The sequence below is a fragment of the Argentina silus genome (genome assembly GCF_951799395.1).
Source record: "Argentina silus genome assembly, chromosome: X".
NCBI lineage: Eukaryota > Metazoa > Chordata > Actinopteri > Argentiniformes > Argentinidae > Argentina > Argentina silus.
This window is the reverse complement of record NC_139653.1, coordinates 6,293,525-6,309,493: the sequence shown is the minus strand read 5'-3', so window position 1 is coordinate 6,309,493 and position 15,969 is coordinate 6,293,525. Positions and strand designations below refer to the sequence as shown.

Genomic DNA, 15,969 nt, shown 5'->3' with positions numbered 1-15,969 from the left:
AAGGACACGGACAGCCCTCTGATTGGTCAGGAACAGTGATGAGTGATGGGGACGAATGGCCAATTGCTGACAGGCACCTGAATGTAGGGTGACAGGGTAAGGGAAAAACAGAAGGAAACACAAAACACGACAAGGATACACGCACATGTAGGAGTGGGAACGTAACATGCATTATACAGTAATCCAATGAAATAATGAATGCAATGCAATAGAATGAATGTATAAAGGTATGGACACATCTTAACTTTTCTATCAAAGAATACTTCTTCCTTCTTACCTTAGATATACTAATACCTCACAGTAACATACCCTCTGTATAACGTACTGTATGTAAACACAATAACACAATGAAGTTTTCTTTTTTTTACTCATTCACTTGACAAAGTCTTTAGCCCAACTAGGTGGGTTTCTAGACCTGTTTCTATCAGTCTCTGGCTCAGTATTGTCCAGTGCTTTATCAGAGTCAGTATCCGGGGTCAACTCTGGCAGTGCAGATAGGCGTGAGGCATTCTAAATGTAGACTGTAGATTCGATTTCCTTCTGTTACTAAGCAGTGAATTAGCAATGAATTGAGATTATTTTCTGATTTGTTTTAATCAGTAAAAGGCTGTTAAGCCACATTAAGCTACGTTAAGCCCAATCAGTTGAATTTATTTTCAAAATGATTTTTTTTTTACTTGAAATTGTCATCATAGCATCTCATAGTATAGTATATTTCCCTAATGGCTGGATGAATTTTTACATTTAGATTTTATGTCATTAAGCCTCATTAAGATCTCGCTTTCGCCTAAATTTGACTCCTTTTGATTTAAAAAAATATATCTCTCAATCGTTTAGACTTTTACCATGGCTAAGTCCTATGACTGATGTCGGAATATTTTAAAACATTTGTCAAAAATATTTTTTTGCCTTGTTAAGCTGTTTTCACATTAAGCTTTTTAGGATATCCCTATTTTTTCTATTTTTTCCCCCCAATTCAATACATTCTTGTATCGAAATCTTCTTCAGCTAACTCCGTGTTTTAATTTTGTGTAATGCGTAATGTTGCTCTCATTGCGACCATTACCTTGGATAAAAACCTCCATGACCCTATGTACATCCTCCTGTGCAATTTGTGCATCAATGGACTTTATGGGACAGCAGGGTTCTACCCCAAATTCATGCTGGATCTACTGTCTCATCCTCATGTGATCTCGTACGCAGGATGCCTGTTTCAGGCTTTTGTAATATACTCCTCTGCCATCTATGACCTCTCCATTTTAACAGTGATGGCATATGACAGGTATGTGGCAATATGTAAACCACTGGAATATCACTCTGTTATGACTAACCAGAGGGTTGCTCAGTTAGTCTCATTCTCCTGGATCAGCCCAGTTTGCTGTCTGACTATGGCTTTATTACTAACTTCTAGACTAAGGTTATGTGGCTCACACATACAGAAACTCTACTGTGAGAATTGGTCTATCGTTAAACTCTCTTGCTCTATACATACAATTGATAATGTTGCTGGGTACTTTGTTGTACTATTCTATTTTGGGCATGTCGTTTTCATTGTGGGTTCTTATATGTATTTGATCAGAACATGTTTGAGGTCCATTAAGGACAGGGGAAAGTTTATGCAGACATGCGTGCCACATTTACTGGCATTACTCAATGTCACAGTTGCCTTGCTTTTTGATGTAATGTATGCTCGATACGGTTCTAGAGATTTACCACAAAGCCTTCAGAACTTCCTGGCCATAGAGTTTCTAATTTTTCCTCCAATTCTCAACCCCCTCATTTATGGGCTGAAACTGATTAAAATTAGAAACGGAGTACTGGCTTTATGTGTGAGGAAGGACAGAGTGAGATGTGGGACGTGACCAGAGGATTATAAGCAATCCTACACCGTGGCACATTCTTAGTCCAAAACCTGAGGGCAACCAGATACCAGACAAATGTATATCTTGAATCCCATAAAGATGCTCTACAAGATTCAAATCAAATTCAATTAAATGTATGCAATTCAGAGATCTGAAAATAGCAGTCTCTCAAACAGAACCAAATTGTTCTGCTGCTACATGTAAAGCATATGAAATAGAACACACATTTCCTTTTGGAGATAGAAGGTGGAAATGAAATGATGGGTTTTGTTTTGTCCAAACAGCTGTCTAGACATTGGGGGTACAGCTGGACATATTTATGGGGAGGAAGAAGGCTGATGAAGGGCTGTGCCCCCCTGTTTCTACCCAGAAAAACTTTTGCATATCATCTGTTGAAAAAGCAATTCTGGTGACTTTTGATGTGAGAATAACATAGTGGTTAGTGCGAGTGAAAAGCATGAAATGTTTGGGTCTCAGGTAAATTACATATACAGCTGATTTACCCGAGTTGACCCATCCGGACCGATAAACAGCTCTGCTCATGAGAGTAGGCCTATATATCAATCCCAATTCACCCAAATCTGCGCTACAATCTAGAAGGCGCCTTTTATCCAAAGCGACTTACAATAAGTATATTTAGCTAAGTAACTGAATCAACTATACATCAGTCATTAACATCACACATTCCTTAACCATCCCGTCATAATATGTTGCTTTCATAGTCATGTTTATCATGCCACATTCAATAAGTCACTCTGGGTTACTCCCACACTGTGGACCGAGTTCATGATATTAGGAGAAAGTCTATTCCCTAAAATCAAATATGTCAGGTGTGATTGATTTAGCTTGGACTTTAGTATTCTGTTTTTGTTCCACTTAAACAAAGGGTTGTTAGTAATACAACTGTACTATGCTCATTAAGGCATTTATTATATATATCATATTCTTAGGTTTGTAAGTAAGGTGTACCAGCCATAGGCGTACCTACACCAGCCCAAACAGAATTTGGACTTTCATGGACTTTCAGAAGGCTAGGCTAACTGTATTTCGGTCACTTGGGGCCAGTAGTTTGTGTGCAGTCTTTATATATACACACAACTGTTACATGAATATATTACAAATACAATACAATAGCCATGACTTGCATTGTATAAAGGTGTGTTTAATGTGATTGTGTCTTGTGTCATTTGTTTATGTATTCACACTACTCACCTGCACTATTGGCCCTTGTTGGATAAATTAGGTGTTTTGAATTCAATTGAATTAATTTTTGTCTATCCGACAGTTTTGAATTGATTCAAGATTCAAGATTCAAAGATTCAAAGTGTTTATTATCATTGGCACAGTAGAAAACATGTTTCCCTGTACAACGAAATTCTTACTTTGCTGTCCGCAGAATGCCAACCAATGTAAAATATACAATACAAAAGAATATACAATATATACTAAACAAATGTACAAGACAGCAAAATTTAAGGCATAAAATAAAAATAGCAGCAATAATAATAATAAACAGTGCAAACGTAGCAGTGCAATTATGCAAACTGGTTATGAGGTAGTAAGGTTATATTAGTCTTAATCTCCTATGGGTTGTTTAGGAGCCTGGTGGCAGTGGGAAAGAAGGAGTTCTTCAGTCTGGTGGTCCTGCATTTAACACTTCTGTACCTCCGGCCTGAGGGTAGAAGTGTGAACAGTCCGTGCTGGGGGTGGGTGGGGTCCTTGAGGATGGAGGCGGCTCTCCTGTGGACTCTGCGGTGGTAGATGCTCTGCAGAGAGGGCAGTGGAGTCCTGGTGATTTTCTCAGCGGTCTTCACCACTCTCTGCAGGCGTCTGCGGTCCATAGCAATAGTGCTGCCGTACCACACAGTGATGCAGCTAGTTAAGATGCTCTCAACAATGCAGCTGTAGAAGTTGCTGAGGATCTTGGGCGACATGCCAAACTTCCTCAGCCTCCTCAGAAAGTACAGCCGCTGTTGGGCCTTCTTAACCAGCTGAGTGGTGTTAAGTGTCCAGGTGAGGTCCTCGCTGATGTGGACGCCCAGGTATTTGAAACTGCTCACCCTCTCTACTTCAAGTTCCCGGATGTACAGTGGCCGATGAGGTCCCCTCTTCTTCCTCATGTCCACTATCATCTCCTTCATCTTGTCCGTATTGAGGGTGAGGTTGTTGTCCTCGCACCATGTTACCAGACTGGCCACCTCCCTCCTGTAAGCTGCTTCGTCCCCGCCAGTGATGCATCCTATCACTGCGGTGTCGTCTGCAAACTTTAGGATGATGTTGTCCTTGTGGGAGGCGACACAGTCGTGGGTGAACAGGGTGTAGAGGATGGGGCTGAGGACGCATCCCTGTGGGGTGCCAACATTTGTAATAATGCTGGCTGAAGTCCTATTGCCAATCCTGACAGACTGGGGCCTGCCAGTCAAAAAGTCTAGGAGCCAGTCACAGAGGGTGGGGTGCAGGCCAAGTGTGGACATTTTGTGGATGAGTCTGTGGGGGATGACTGTATTAAAAGCGGAGCTGTAGTCTACAAAGAGCGTCCTGATGTAGGAGTCTTTGTTTTCCAGGTGGGAGAGGGAATAGTGGAGGACAGCAGCGATAGCGTCTGAGGTGGACCTGTTGGGCCGGTAGGCATACTGCAGGGGGTCTAGGGTGTCCGGCATGCTGCTCTTAATGTGTGCCAGTACCACTCTCTCAAAACACTTCATAATGATTGGAGTGAGTGCTACTGGCCTGTAATCATTCAGGCAGGCAGGTTGGCTCTTCTTGGGAAGGGGGACGATGGTTGTGGTCTTGAAGCAGGAGGGGACAGTGCTGTGACTGAGGGAAAGGTTGAAGATGGAGGTGAGAACATCAGCCAGCTCGTTAGCACATGCTCTGAGGGCCCGCCCAGGGATGTTGTCTGGTCCTGCTGCCTTGCGGGGGTTGATCTTCCTCAGGGCTTTGTTTACCTGGCCTGATGAGATGGTTAGTGGAGGGGAGGGGGGTCGGGTGGTCCCGGTGTCTGTGTGCCTCCTCTCTGTGCTGTGGCTGGAGGTCTCAAAGCGGGTGTAGAAGATGTTAAGGTCGTCCGGCAGGCTGTCTGTGGAGCTGATGGTGTTGGTGGTGGTCCTGTAGTCTGTGATGTGCTGCAGGCCTTGCCACATCCGCCCGGAGTCAGCAGTGGAGTAGAAGCCGTCCAGCTTCTCTCTGTACTGCCTCTTGGCCGCTGTAATGGCTTTTTTCAGTCCATACTTCGCAGCTTTGTACTCCGTCTCATTGCCTGATCTAAATGCAAGAGAGTGAGCAGTCATGACAACCACACATTTCCTGGGGAGAAGAACAAATTTGCATCAACACCTTTTCAAAAGAGATAGCTATGACAGCAGTCTTGCTCTTACAGTATTTAGATGTAAGGACACAGTGCCATTATAATCAATAAAATGTAAAATGCATCAGCTATAGAGAAATACCTAATCGCTATAGAAAGTCCAAAGAATATGGTATTTACTGTCAACATATTTGATTGTTGAATGAGGAATCACTGTATGATTGTATGCTTTAAGCAATCTCCAAAAAAGGCAGGTTTTAAGCCAAAAGCACAGTGTGGTGAAAACACTGAACAAAAAATAAAAATGATAAAAATGAACAAAGAAAGGTTTATTATTATTATTAATAATAATAATGGCTTAGTTTTACAGTTTGAAAAGTTTAAATATTACTGGAGGGGACCTTTAACAGTCTATTAACAAGCTATCTCTTTACAAACTCCCAAAATTATACCTTCATGTAAACTGTTATTGCTATCTCAATAGCAAATATTTGTACATTGGTTTTGCTTGCTAATCAAACAAACACAATGTTTGGTGTAAACTCTTCTTTCTATGTATAACTCAATGACATTGGTAGAGTAGTCTGCTAGCTGGCCATCTATAACTGAAGTATTTAGCTTACAATGAGCTTTAGTCTCATTACCTATATCTAGTATTGATTCTAGACTTTTGCGTTTGCCTTTGGAGTCTGATATTGATGTCTGTTAATATGAGTACCAGTATCAGTGTACCCTCCCCCCATACCTCTACTGGCTGCACACTCAGGACTTCAATTTAGCTTTTTGCATACCATATTTATTATATTGGTCTCTATTGATACATCATACATATATGTAACATGTTCAACTGTACATATCATATTGATATTCATCTCATGTATATTCACTTATTATATTCATTTATTTATACTCACTGTAATACATTATACTGTAATTCCATGCACTGTCTACAAAATCATGTCTTTTTTTGCACTTATGCCACTATTTGCACAATCTGGTGAGATGCCAAACTGCATTTCATTGTCTCAGGACTTGTACTCTGTGCAATGACAATAAAGTTGAATCTAATCTAATCTAAATATGAGGACCAAAGTATAATGAAGTAGATCAAGGCAGAGGACTCAATCGCACAACTCGGGACAAAAGCTTAATCAAAAAAGTAATCCTTTTAATACAGCAAAGAGTTTGACACACAGGTAGACAATGGTGGGGAGACAGATAATCCATAAAGGGAGTAGGCAAATGTGAGTAACGCAGCAATTAAAAGAATAACAAAAACAAACAACACTAACGCACAGGACGGGACGTTAAACAAAGAGACATCAATGAAAGTCAGGGAAGCCATTATGAGGCTGAAATATCTGAAATATAGCCAAAACCTTAAAACTAGCAAAATCAACAATTTGGAACATCATTAAAAGAAAAGAAAGCATTGGTGAGCTCAGAAACCGGAAACGGCCTGGAAGGCCTAGGAAGACTTCTACAGTGGATGACCAAAGAATGCTCACCATTATTAAGAAAACCCCCAAAACAACTGTCCCACAGATCAGGAACACCCTGCAGGACGTAGTTGTAACTGTGTCAGAGACTACCATCCACAGAATACGTCACCAGCCAAACTAGCTACCACTAGTTATCCTCAAAAGAATGGTCAGGTTACAGTTTGCTAAAAAAGTACCTAAAAAGCCTGCAAAAGTCTGAAAAAAGGTCTCGTGGACAGATACGATGAATATTATCATGTATTAGAGTGATTGCAAGTGGGAAGTTTGGAGTAAAAAGGATCTGCCCAATATTTACAGCATACCACCTCATATGTGACATACATGATGGGGGTGCTATGGTTTGGGCATTCATAACTACCACTAGAAATGGCTAAATTGTCTTAACTGATGATGTTAATTGCTGACAGGAGCAGGAGAATGTATCGCAAAGTGTACAGAAACATCTTGTCTGCACGAGTGCAAATAAATGCCTCCAAATTCAATGGATGGCTCTTCATCATAGACAATGACTCAAAACATACAGCCATAGCAACTAGGGAGTTTTTAAGGGCCAAAAAGTGGACAGGTCTTGAATGGCCAAGTCAATCTTCAGATTTAAACCCAATTGAACCTGCATTTCCTGATAAGAGTTTAGGCAAAAATACCTCAAAACAAACAACTGAAGATGGCCGCAGTACAGGCCTGGCAGAGCATCACCAGAGAATATACCCAGCATCTGGTGGCATCAACGGGTTGCAAACTTCAGGCAGTTATTGCAAGCAAAACATTGTTGACCAAGTACTAAACATGCATGTTTAATTTGGACATCAAATGAATGAGTCCCATTACTTATGGTCCCCTGAAATAGGGGAACTACGTATAAAACGTGTTGGCATTTCTAAATGATGAAACCAATATGTACACAATAGGTGTATGTATGGTGCTAATGTATTTGTAAAACAGTACAGCATTTACATAATAGGTTTTTACTTTGTTCAAATTGTGTTACGTGAATGTTCACGTAACACAATCCATTTTATACGATGGATTTAGATAATCATATTTTTGAAAAATATAGTACTGGTGATTATGCTCAGAAAAAAGTATGCAAAGAAACAAGAACAGAACAACTTGATTATTAACTTTTTGATTTGTAATTTTGTTTGTTAAATCGAGCAATAGAGATCTTATCTGAATTCGCAAGATGTTCATGGAGGCCAGTTATAGTGAAAGTCTGTGGAATCTAAAGTGACATTCGGGGCATAAACTAGATGAAGTTGTAGTGAATGTAACTTACATAATTCACCCTTGTTCTTAAGTGTGGTTCTACACACTGTTATTTCATGCAGTTGTTTAATGTGTTATGCATGTAAGTATTACTGTTCCGGGATCGTAGTCCCTTTAAATAATCTGTGTGTGTGATGACGTTGTGCCCCATGCTTGTTTGGTTACTGGACAGCGCCATCTTACGCTTCAGTGGTTTTTTGCTAGTAAAATAAACGAGACACGCATTCGTGTGCTCAACTTGAGAAATTGTTTCTTGCGATTTCCACAAAGTAATCAATCAGCTGCTACAGGAGCAGCTATGTTGCAGCCCTGCACGCCTGTCCTTCATACAGTAGAGAAGCCGCTATTCACCAATGTTTTGTCTCAAACCATTTCCCAGCTCAGCAACACTCCTGACTCACATGGAAAATGGAACTTCTCCAATGTATTTCTCCTTCACCATGTTTGAGGACCAGGGATTTTCCAGATACATTTTCTTCATCTTATCACTACTTCTGTATGTTGCCATTAACCGCCATGGGGTTGAAATGAGCCGCCTGGAAGACCATTTCCCGGCGGCTACGGGGAACCAACAACTGGGTTACTTCCTCCTGACTATGCGAGTCACGACTCACTCGATATAACCTGTTGCTGATGATCGCAAAATAGGGGTGGGCGCGCACTGTGTCTGGCCAGACCAAAGTACCATCAATCACTATCACTTGGTCATAGGCAGATCGTAGGGTCTCGTCACGAGACTGCTTGAGGGGTAAGTCTCCTAGCAGCGGGTAGTTCGGCGGGGAAATCTCGGGTTGAGACCCCCCCGCCGGCTCCGGCTCTTCTGCAGTGTCGCGAGGCACCGCCTCAGCACAGAGCACATTACACGCCTCACACCTCCCTCTCTGTCGTGCACGCACCCCGGTAGCCCGCTTTACCGCTTGAGGAAACCCCTCCCAATCTACACTCAGAACAAGGGGATGCGTGAGGCGCGGGCTAACCGCCGCCTGTACACTATGCTTTTTTCCCTCATAATGAATTTAGATAGCGACCACAGGATATTCGTGAATGTCCCCATGCACACACTTCACCAACACCCTTGATGCCTTTACCAATGCCCCCGGTTGAACCAGGCGCTCCTGGATCATGGACTACATGCAGCCCGAATCCAAGAACGCCTGGTGCGTATCGTGTTGTATCCTTACCGGAACACAATACGCATCTCCTGGTCCGGGGGATGGGCCCGTTATGTTGCCGACGCGGACGACCTGCCCCATCTCCATCACTGGGCAATCGGCCTGAACGTGGCCCTGCCCTATTGTCATGCTTTGGGTTATGATGATGATGATGATGAGTTATTATTCTCTGAAACTGTAGCCTAGCAAGGTAGCTTTATCCAATAGCTATCAGGATCTTCTGGTCTTGACATAAGAATACTCATAGCAGGTGAACACCAACACCACGGGGTAGAGCAAGACGCAAGCCATTAGTATGTCAAACAAGGTACTGAGCACACACCAGATAGAAAAATGTACACATGAACCCCAAGTACCACAACAATAGGTTTGAAAAAAATACAATTTACTTTAATAGAAATTTATGAGTTATAATCAGTCATACTAAAAAGATCTACAGGCTTAGAGGGGAAAAAGCATGAGCTGCGGACTAGTCAATGTACTGTAGCATTTCAGTCTCCTGAAATGAAGTATTAATACTTTAAATGGTACAGGGAAGCTGGAGTCACAGCACACAGCATACATAAGTGGTAAAGCACAATCTGAATAGATGGGGGCACAAGAGGAACTATGTGTACCCTTCACACAGTGAGGGAGCACAATATCAAACGGCAAACCAACTGACATCAAGGGGTTGTAGAATAACTCAAATGATTTTATTTCGAGAGCGGCGAAATGGCTACGGCAGAGGAAATGTTGACAGCGAGGGCAGTGACATAGAGTTGGGAGAGATTGAGGAGTTTGAGAGGGAGGAGGAGGTAGAGGATGATTATCTACCTGATGATCCTTTGGATAGAGCACAGGAGTGGGATTTCGAGACAGACGGAGAGGAGGAGGATGACTTTCTCGGATTCCAGGTATACTGGAAAACCGAGGGTTACCAGCCGCGCAATGCGAAACAGTTCACCCGCAAAACGGGTAGCTAGCCCCCTGGATGTCTTTTCGCGAATTTTTACCGATGAGCTTTGGGACATGTTGGTGACGGAAACTAATCGGTATGCTGAAGAGACGCGCGGTCAGACCCCCACCAACTCCAAGTGGAACCCTGTCTCCAAAACGGAGATGAAGACATTTGTCAGGCTGTGTTTCACCTTTGGCATTTTGAAGCTGCCAGCACGCAGGGATTACTGGAGGCAGACCAAATGGTTGTACCAGACCCACGTCCCCAAGGCCATGGCAAGGGACCGCTTTGACATGATCTGGAGGTAATGATTTGTGTTTTGTTTTCTTGCGCTCTCTTCCGAGTTCCGTTCTCTTACTTAATACATATAAATAAATACAATGATGGCAATACATGTTAGGCTTAAACTCATTAATCTTATCATATGCATTTTCAGATATCTCCATCTCCAAGATAACATAGACCCTGCCGTGGACAAATCGGACAAGCTCTGGAAGCTCCGGGGGTTCATGGACCTCCTCCTGGTTAGATTCCAGGCACTTTATGAGGTCAATGGCTTCGTGACCATGGATGAGTCCATGGTAAAGTTCAAGGGACGCCTGGGCTTCCGGCAGTACCTCCCCATGAAGCCAGTGAAGTGGGGAATAAAGGTGTGGGTCATGGCGGAGAGCAATACAGGCTATGTCACCAATTTTCAGGTGTACACAGGGGCCATTCAGGGTAAGACGGAGAACCTGGCTCACCGGATAGTCTCAGACCTGGCGACACCTTATTTCGGGTTCAACCTGTCCGTATACATGGACAACTTTTACACTGGTGTGAATTTGATGGTGGACCTCAAGACCAGGGGGGTGCAAGCTTGTGGAACGGTGCGTGCCAACAGGAAGGACCTCCCCAAGAACAAGGACCTCACAAAGCAGGCTGGCTTGAACAGGCATGAGTTCAAGGTGGCGCAGTGGGATGACTTGACCTTCTGCATCTGGCAGGACAACCAAGGCAGTGATGGTCCTCTCCAACTACCATGACCCGACAGCTTATGGGTCAGTGAGGAGGAAGGCCAATGGTCAACGCCAGATGGAGGTTCGGGTGCCAGCATGCCTTGCTGACTATCAGCAACATATGAAGGGGGTAGACCTTCTGGACCAGATGGTGGGCTACTACCAAATCCAACATCGGTCTACAAAGTGGTGGAGGAGGCTATTCTTTTACTTCATGACGGTGGCGTGCTACAATGTCTTTGTGGCTGCCAGGTCTGCAGGAGGAGCCAAGTGGAAGTATAGGAGGGGCGGCTACAAGGACTGGCTGGAGGATCTGACCATGGAGCTGATCGTCCCCGTCACTGCAAGAAGTGCCCCCCAGGTGCTCCCCACCACCCCAGCTGGAGCTTCTGCTGAGCATGACCTGGTCCAGATCAACAATAAGAGGAAGACCTGTAGGGAGTGTTCTCTGAAGCACCACGGCACTAACGTGCGTCCTGGGTCAACTCTGATGGGGTGCAGGCAGTGTGACGTTCCTCTGCACCGCGAGTGCTTCATGCACCACGTCCTTCGATTCAGGATATAGTGAAACTGAGACTGTTCCCAGTTCCACCTCAGGACTTTCCCCACTCCTTCCCCACCCCTCCCCACTCCTTTCCCACCTCTCTCTCATACCAAGGTGCCTTGGTCTGTGTGTTGACATGTTTAAAATGTTATTTGTTATATAAATAAATCAAATAAATATACTTTTTTCTTCCCCTGATTTTGAGGATTTTTAGAAAAATGTGTTGGTATGTTAGTGCTAAGGGAGCATGTTTTAATACAACCTGTGATTCTTACCTTTAAAATGTAATTTATTTCATGTTTCTATGTGTTACAGAGGCTTAGATATTAAGGTTTTGGTAGACGTTGACAATTCTTAGTATTTTTTTCGGAAAACCCTCAGGAGAGGGACATTTATCCTAGAATACCATAGGTTTTGAGAGCCGTTTTTAGCAGGCGTTTTAGGAGTAAATGGGTTAAATAGGCTTTGGTTAGGTTATGTAGGCTAGAATGTAGCTCTAGGTCTAAATGCAGATGCCAGTTTCTGAAATGACATCACTAAAACTAAGTGGACATCTGACAGGGAGTATGTTGGGATATGAATCCCTATTGGAAATGATTTTTGGTAAAATCTGTCCTCATCCACTTGAATTACACTTATTCAACACTCAGAACTTGAACTATGCTTGGAGGCAGGATCTACTGTGAAGTCTGAAAGTCCAAGGTTGTGTGGTTTAGGGTGACATGGCAACTTACCAGTGTTTGCCCAATAATTGTCGGTGTTCAGACAACATCGAAATGGAATGCCTATGTTGCTGGAAAAAGTTATGTGCTTGATAGATTTATGTAAGTTTATCATTCTGTCATTTTATTCATTCTTGAAAAATGTATACAATAACCATGAAAAACGTTTAAAAAAAAAGACTGATTAAACAAATTCATAGCATGGGATAAGATGATCTCTAGATTCATTTGGAATGGCAAAAAGCCGAGAATAACATTTACAACACTTCAACTGCCTAAAAGTAAGGGGGGAATGGCTTTACCCAATCTTAGGGAATACTTCTATGCAGCTCAACTCAGGCCTTTGAAAAGAAAGAAAGACAAGAAAGACTGTTTATTTGCCATGCAATCAATGAATCACAATTCACAATTGTTGGAATGGGTCTTTTTGCACGCACCCCCCCCTGAGACAACACACACGCACTGCACACCCACCCTCTGAGACAACACACGTGCACACCCCCCCAGGGAGAACAGAGCGCTGGGCTCTGGGCACAGGGTCAGCCAAGTCAGCGCCCCTGGAGCAATTCGGGGTTAAGTACCTTGCTCAGTTGGCCTGTTGGTGTAGACCTGATTATGAATCTTGATGGAAAGAGATGGAAAGGGAGGTACAGAGTTACCAGATCCAGATATTGGTGGGTGACAAACAATTGACAAGGACTTTGAGACATGTTATGGATCCAATAGTATCATTTACGCTAGAAATATGGAATGTTGTAGTAAGAAAATACAAATTAAAGGGAGGGGTTCGCGCACTGAGGTGGTTTGCATATGATTCAAAGTTTAAGCCAGGGTTGTATGATTCAATATTTAAAGAATGGGCCCAAAAAGGCATAACGGCAATGTATACGTTTTAGAAAATGGTGAATTTATGAGTTTCCAGGATTTAAAGACCCCGGTATGGTCTTGAAAACAAAAGATTTTTTTTAAATACTTGCAGTTAAGAGATTACTTGACAAAAGAGATAAGGTTGGAACAAAATGGATCACCAAACAATGTGATAGGGGTGATTGCGGATGCATACAAACAGAAGGGGCCTCGGGTCATCTCTGCTTTCTACCATGCATTGGGGGAAAGCAGGGGGGAGTCAACACTCTACATAAAAGCAAAATGGGAAGCAGAGTTAAAGATTTAAATAACAGAGGGAAAATGGTTTCAAATGCGTAAGACACAATGTACGTCCACAAACTCGCTGATATGGAGAGAATTCTGCTGGAAGAATTGAGTTCATAACACCTCAAATAAAAAGCAGGCAACTTGCTGCACAACAGTACTGTTGGAGGCTGTGTGGGAGTATGGAGTCTGACCACTCTCATATTTTCTGGAATTGTAAAAAGATAAGGCTGTATTGGGAGAATGTAAATGCAGTTGTAAAAACTATTTTGGGATATGAAATCCCAAAGACCTGCTCTGTGATGTATCTTGGGAATATCGATGATGTGGTGATAGTAGATTTTTATTTGACGAAAGTATTACTTGCAGCAAGTAAGAAAGCAGAAATTGGCTCAATGTAAATGTGAACACAGGAACAGTGGCTAGAAATTGTCCAAGATATTTTTGTTATGGAAAAGTTGACATACCTTTTGAGAGTCAAAGAGAATATGTTTGAAAAGTACTGGGATAAATGGAACACTTATATGAGACGTGACACTGACTAAATGAATGCCTAATCAGAAATAACTGTGAATATTGAAATATTTCCGGACAACTATTTGCTGTTAATATTATTTATTTATTTTATTTTATTACTTGTGTCATAAGTCTTACTATACTTTTCATTTAATTTTTTGGGATGTGGATGAGCTGTTCTGTCTATATCTTTGTGGAAAACCAATAAAAAATTAAGTTACAAAAAAAAAAAAGACTGATTTGGCTACTGGTGGAGCACTCACCAATAGAATAGAATAATTGATTTATTCATGATGTGTTCAGGCTTTATTCTGAGAACAAACAAACAGGTAGCTGACATTTCATCTGAGCATTTGTCGTAGAATTTAAGTAATGGTATTTTGAAATAAAATAGCGTTAACCAGAGCTGTTGATTCATCCAGAGACTTTATTCACAGAGAAAGAAGCCGGTTCAGATTTGCAAAGTTGAACTCCTTCCACTTTCGTTACCTGTCTTTTTATAGCCATCACATAGGTCAACGCCCTTCATTCAACAAACTTCTAGTTCCTGTCTACATACACCAATAACATTCAAGAACTACATTTCGTCATCCAGGGGGCTCCTCCCACCTGACCTAGCGTCGGTCAGTCTGATGAAAGATCAATTGGCCCAGGCTGTTTACACAAGTCATCTCTCCTTGCTGTTTACAACTGTGTTAATTACTCATCTATCCTGTCTTTTGATCACTCTATCCTGTTTCCGCAGTTGCTAATCAATTGTACTCATTGTATTCACACCCTCTAGTGGACTTCTCACTTTAACCTCACCCCTCATTTATTGCATTCTTCAACTATTCTAACACTATCTGTTGTCCTTTGATCTCTTCACTGGGTGTGAAATTGCTAACCTTGCAATTGTCTTTAAATGTACCATATACTCCCCCCTTTGGGACTTAAAAGTCCCACATCCTATATGAATGAGTTGTAAATGATATACTAATAAAACATGTAAGTGATCAAAGACAACATACATAAGCAAATCACAGAAGTAAACATAACATGTATGGCATCAACAGTATGACATTCTATTAGCTCCTGGGGACACGCCTCCTTTACTGGTGGGGGCGAAAAACCCAGCCTTGTACTAGGAAAATTCCCCCACGGTTCTCACCTTATCCAATCATCATTGAGCAACCACTTTACAAGTCTGCAAATGAGCACGCGTCACCATGAGCAACAACTTAACTACATTTAAATGATTACACAAATGGTTAATAAAAAGTAAAACATCACACAACACATCAACCTATAATGGGACCTATATGTCCAACACAGGGGAACATTCCTTGTCCCTTAACCATGGCCATCCCATTGTGCCACTATGCATACATTCAACATGGTCATTCTATCAGTACTACACACAATAATTGTTACACATAACACCTTAAAACACATCATTGTCCATTCAAATTGTCAATATTCCAAGGGGATTATAGTCCTTGTATGGCCATGGTTTCGTCTTTCTTGATGATTGTAGCAATGTTCCTCCCATGTAGGTGTAGCTGTTAGCGCTTGCTAGTCCTGGCTGGGAGTCTAGACGATCTCGTCATCATCGGATGAGGGGGCAGAAGACTAACTGCTGCCTCCCCAGTTGAGAACAGGATATAGGTCTAGGTGGCTTCCCATTTTGTTGAGTGCCATCGGAGCTATCCCTCTGGTCACACCCATCTGCTTAATTGTGCCCTGTATAAAGAAGGATCTCAAAACAGGCATTATACAGCAAATTAACAGTCCTAACACTACAATCACAACCATTATTTCCATTTTCGCCAACATTCCTTCCCATGATCCTAGGATGTTGTCAAACCAATCTAATTTCCCAAACTCTGTGCCCACATTGTGTCTCACTTCCTGTCTCAAGGTCTTTAGTTTAGTCATTGCTCTAACAAAACTTCCTGAAGGATCAGTGTTATCAGGAATGAATGTACAGCATTGGTCCCCAAACATTT

At 42.2% G+C, this 15,969-nt stretch overlaps 1 protein-coding gene across 1 annotated transcript; it reads left to right on the top strand.

The window, feature by feature from the left end:
* Positions 1–1,034: 1,034 nt before the first annotated feature.
* On the top strand, positions 1,035–1,862 carry LOC310823333 (olfactory receptor 52D1-like; the record flags this gene model as incomplete). The annotated part of the gene is made up of 1 exon (XM_083696178.1): positions 1,035–1,862. One exon carries the CDS (start codon positions 1,035–1,037, stop codon positions 1,860–1,862), a length of 828 nt encoding a protein of 275 aa, XP_083552304.1.
* Between the last annotated feature and the right edge of the window lie 14,107 nt (positions 1,863–15,969).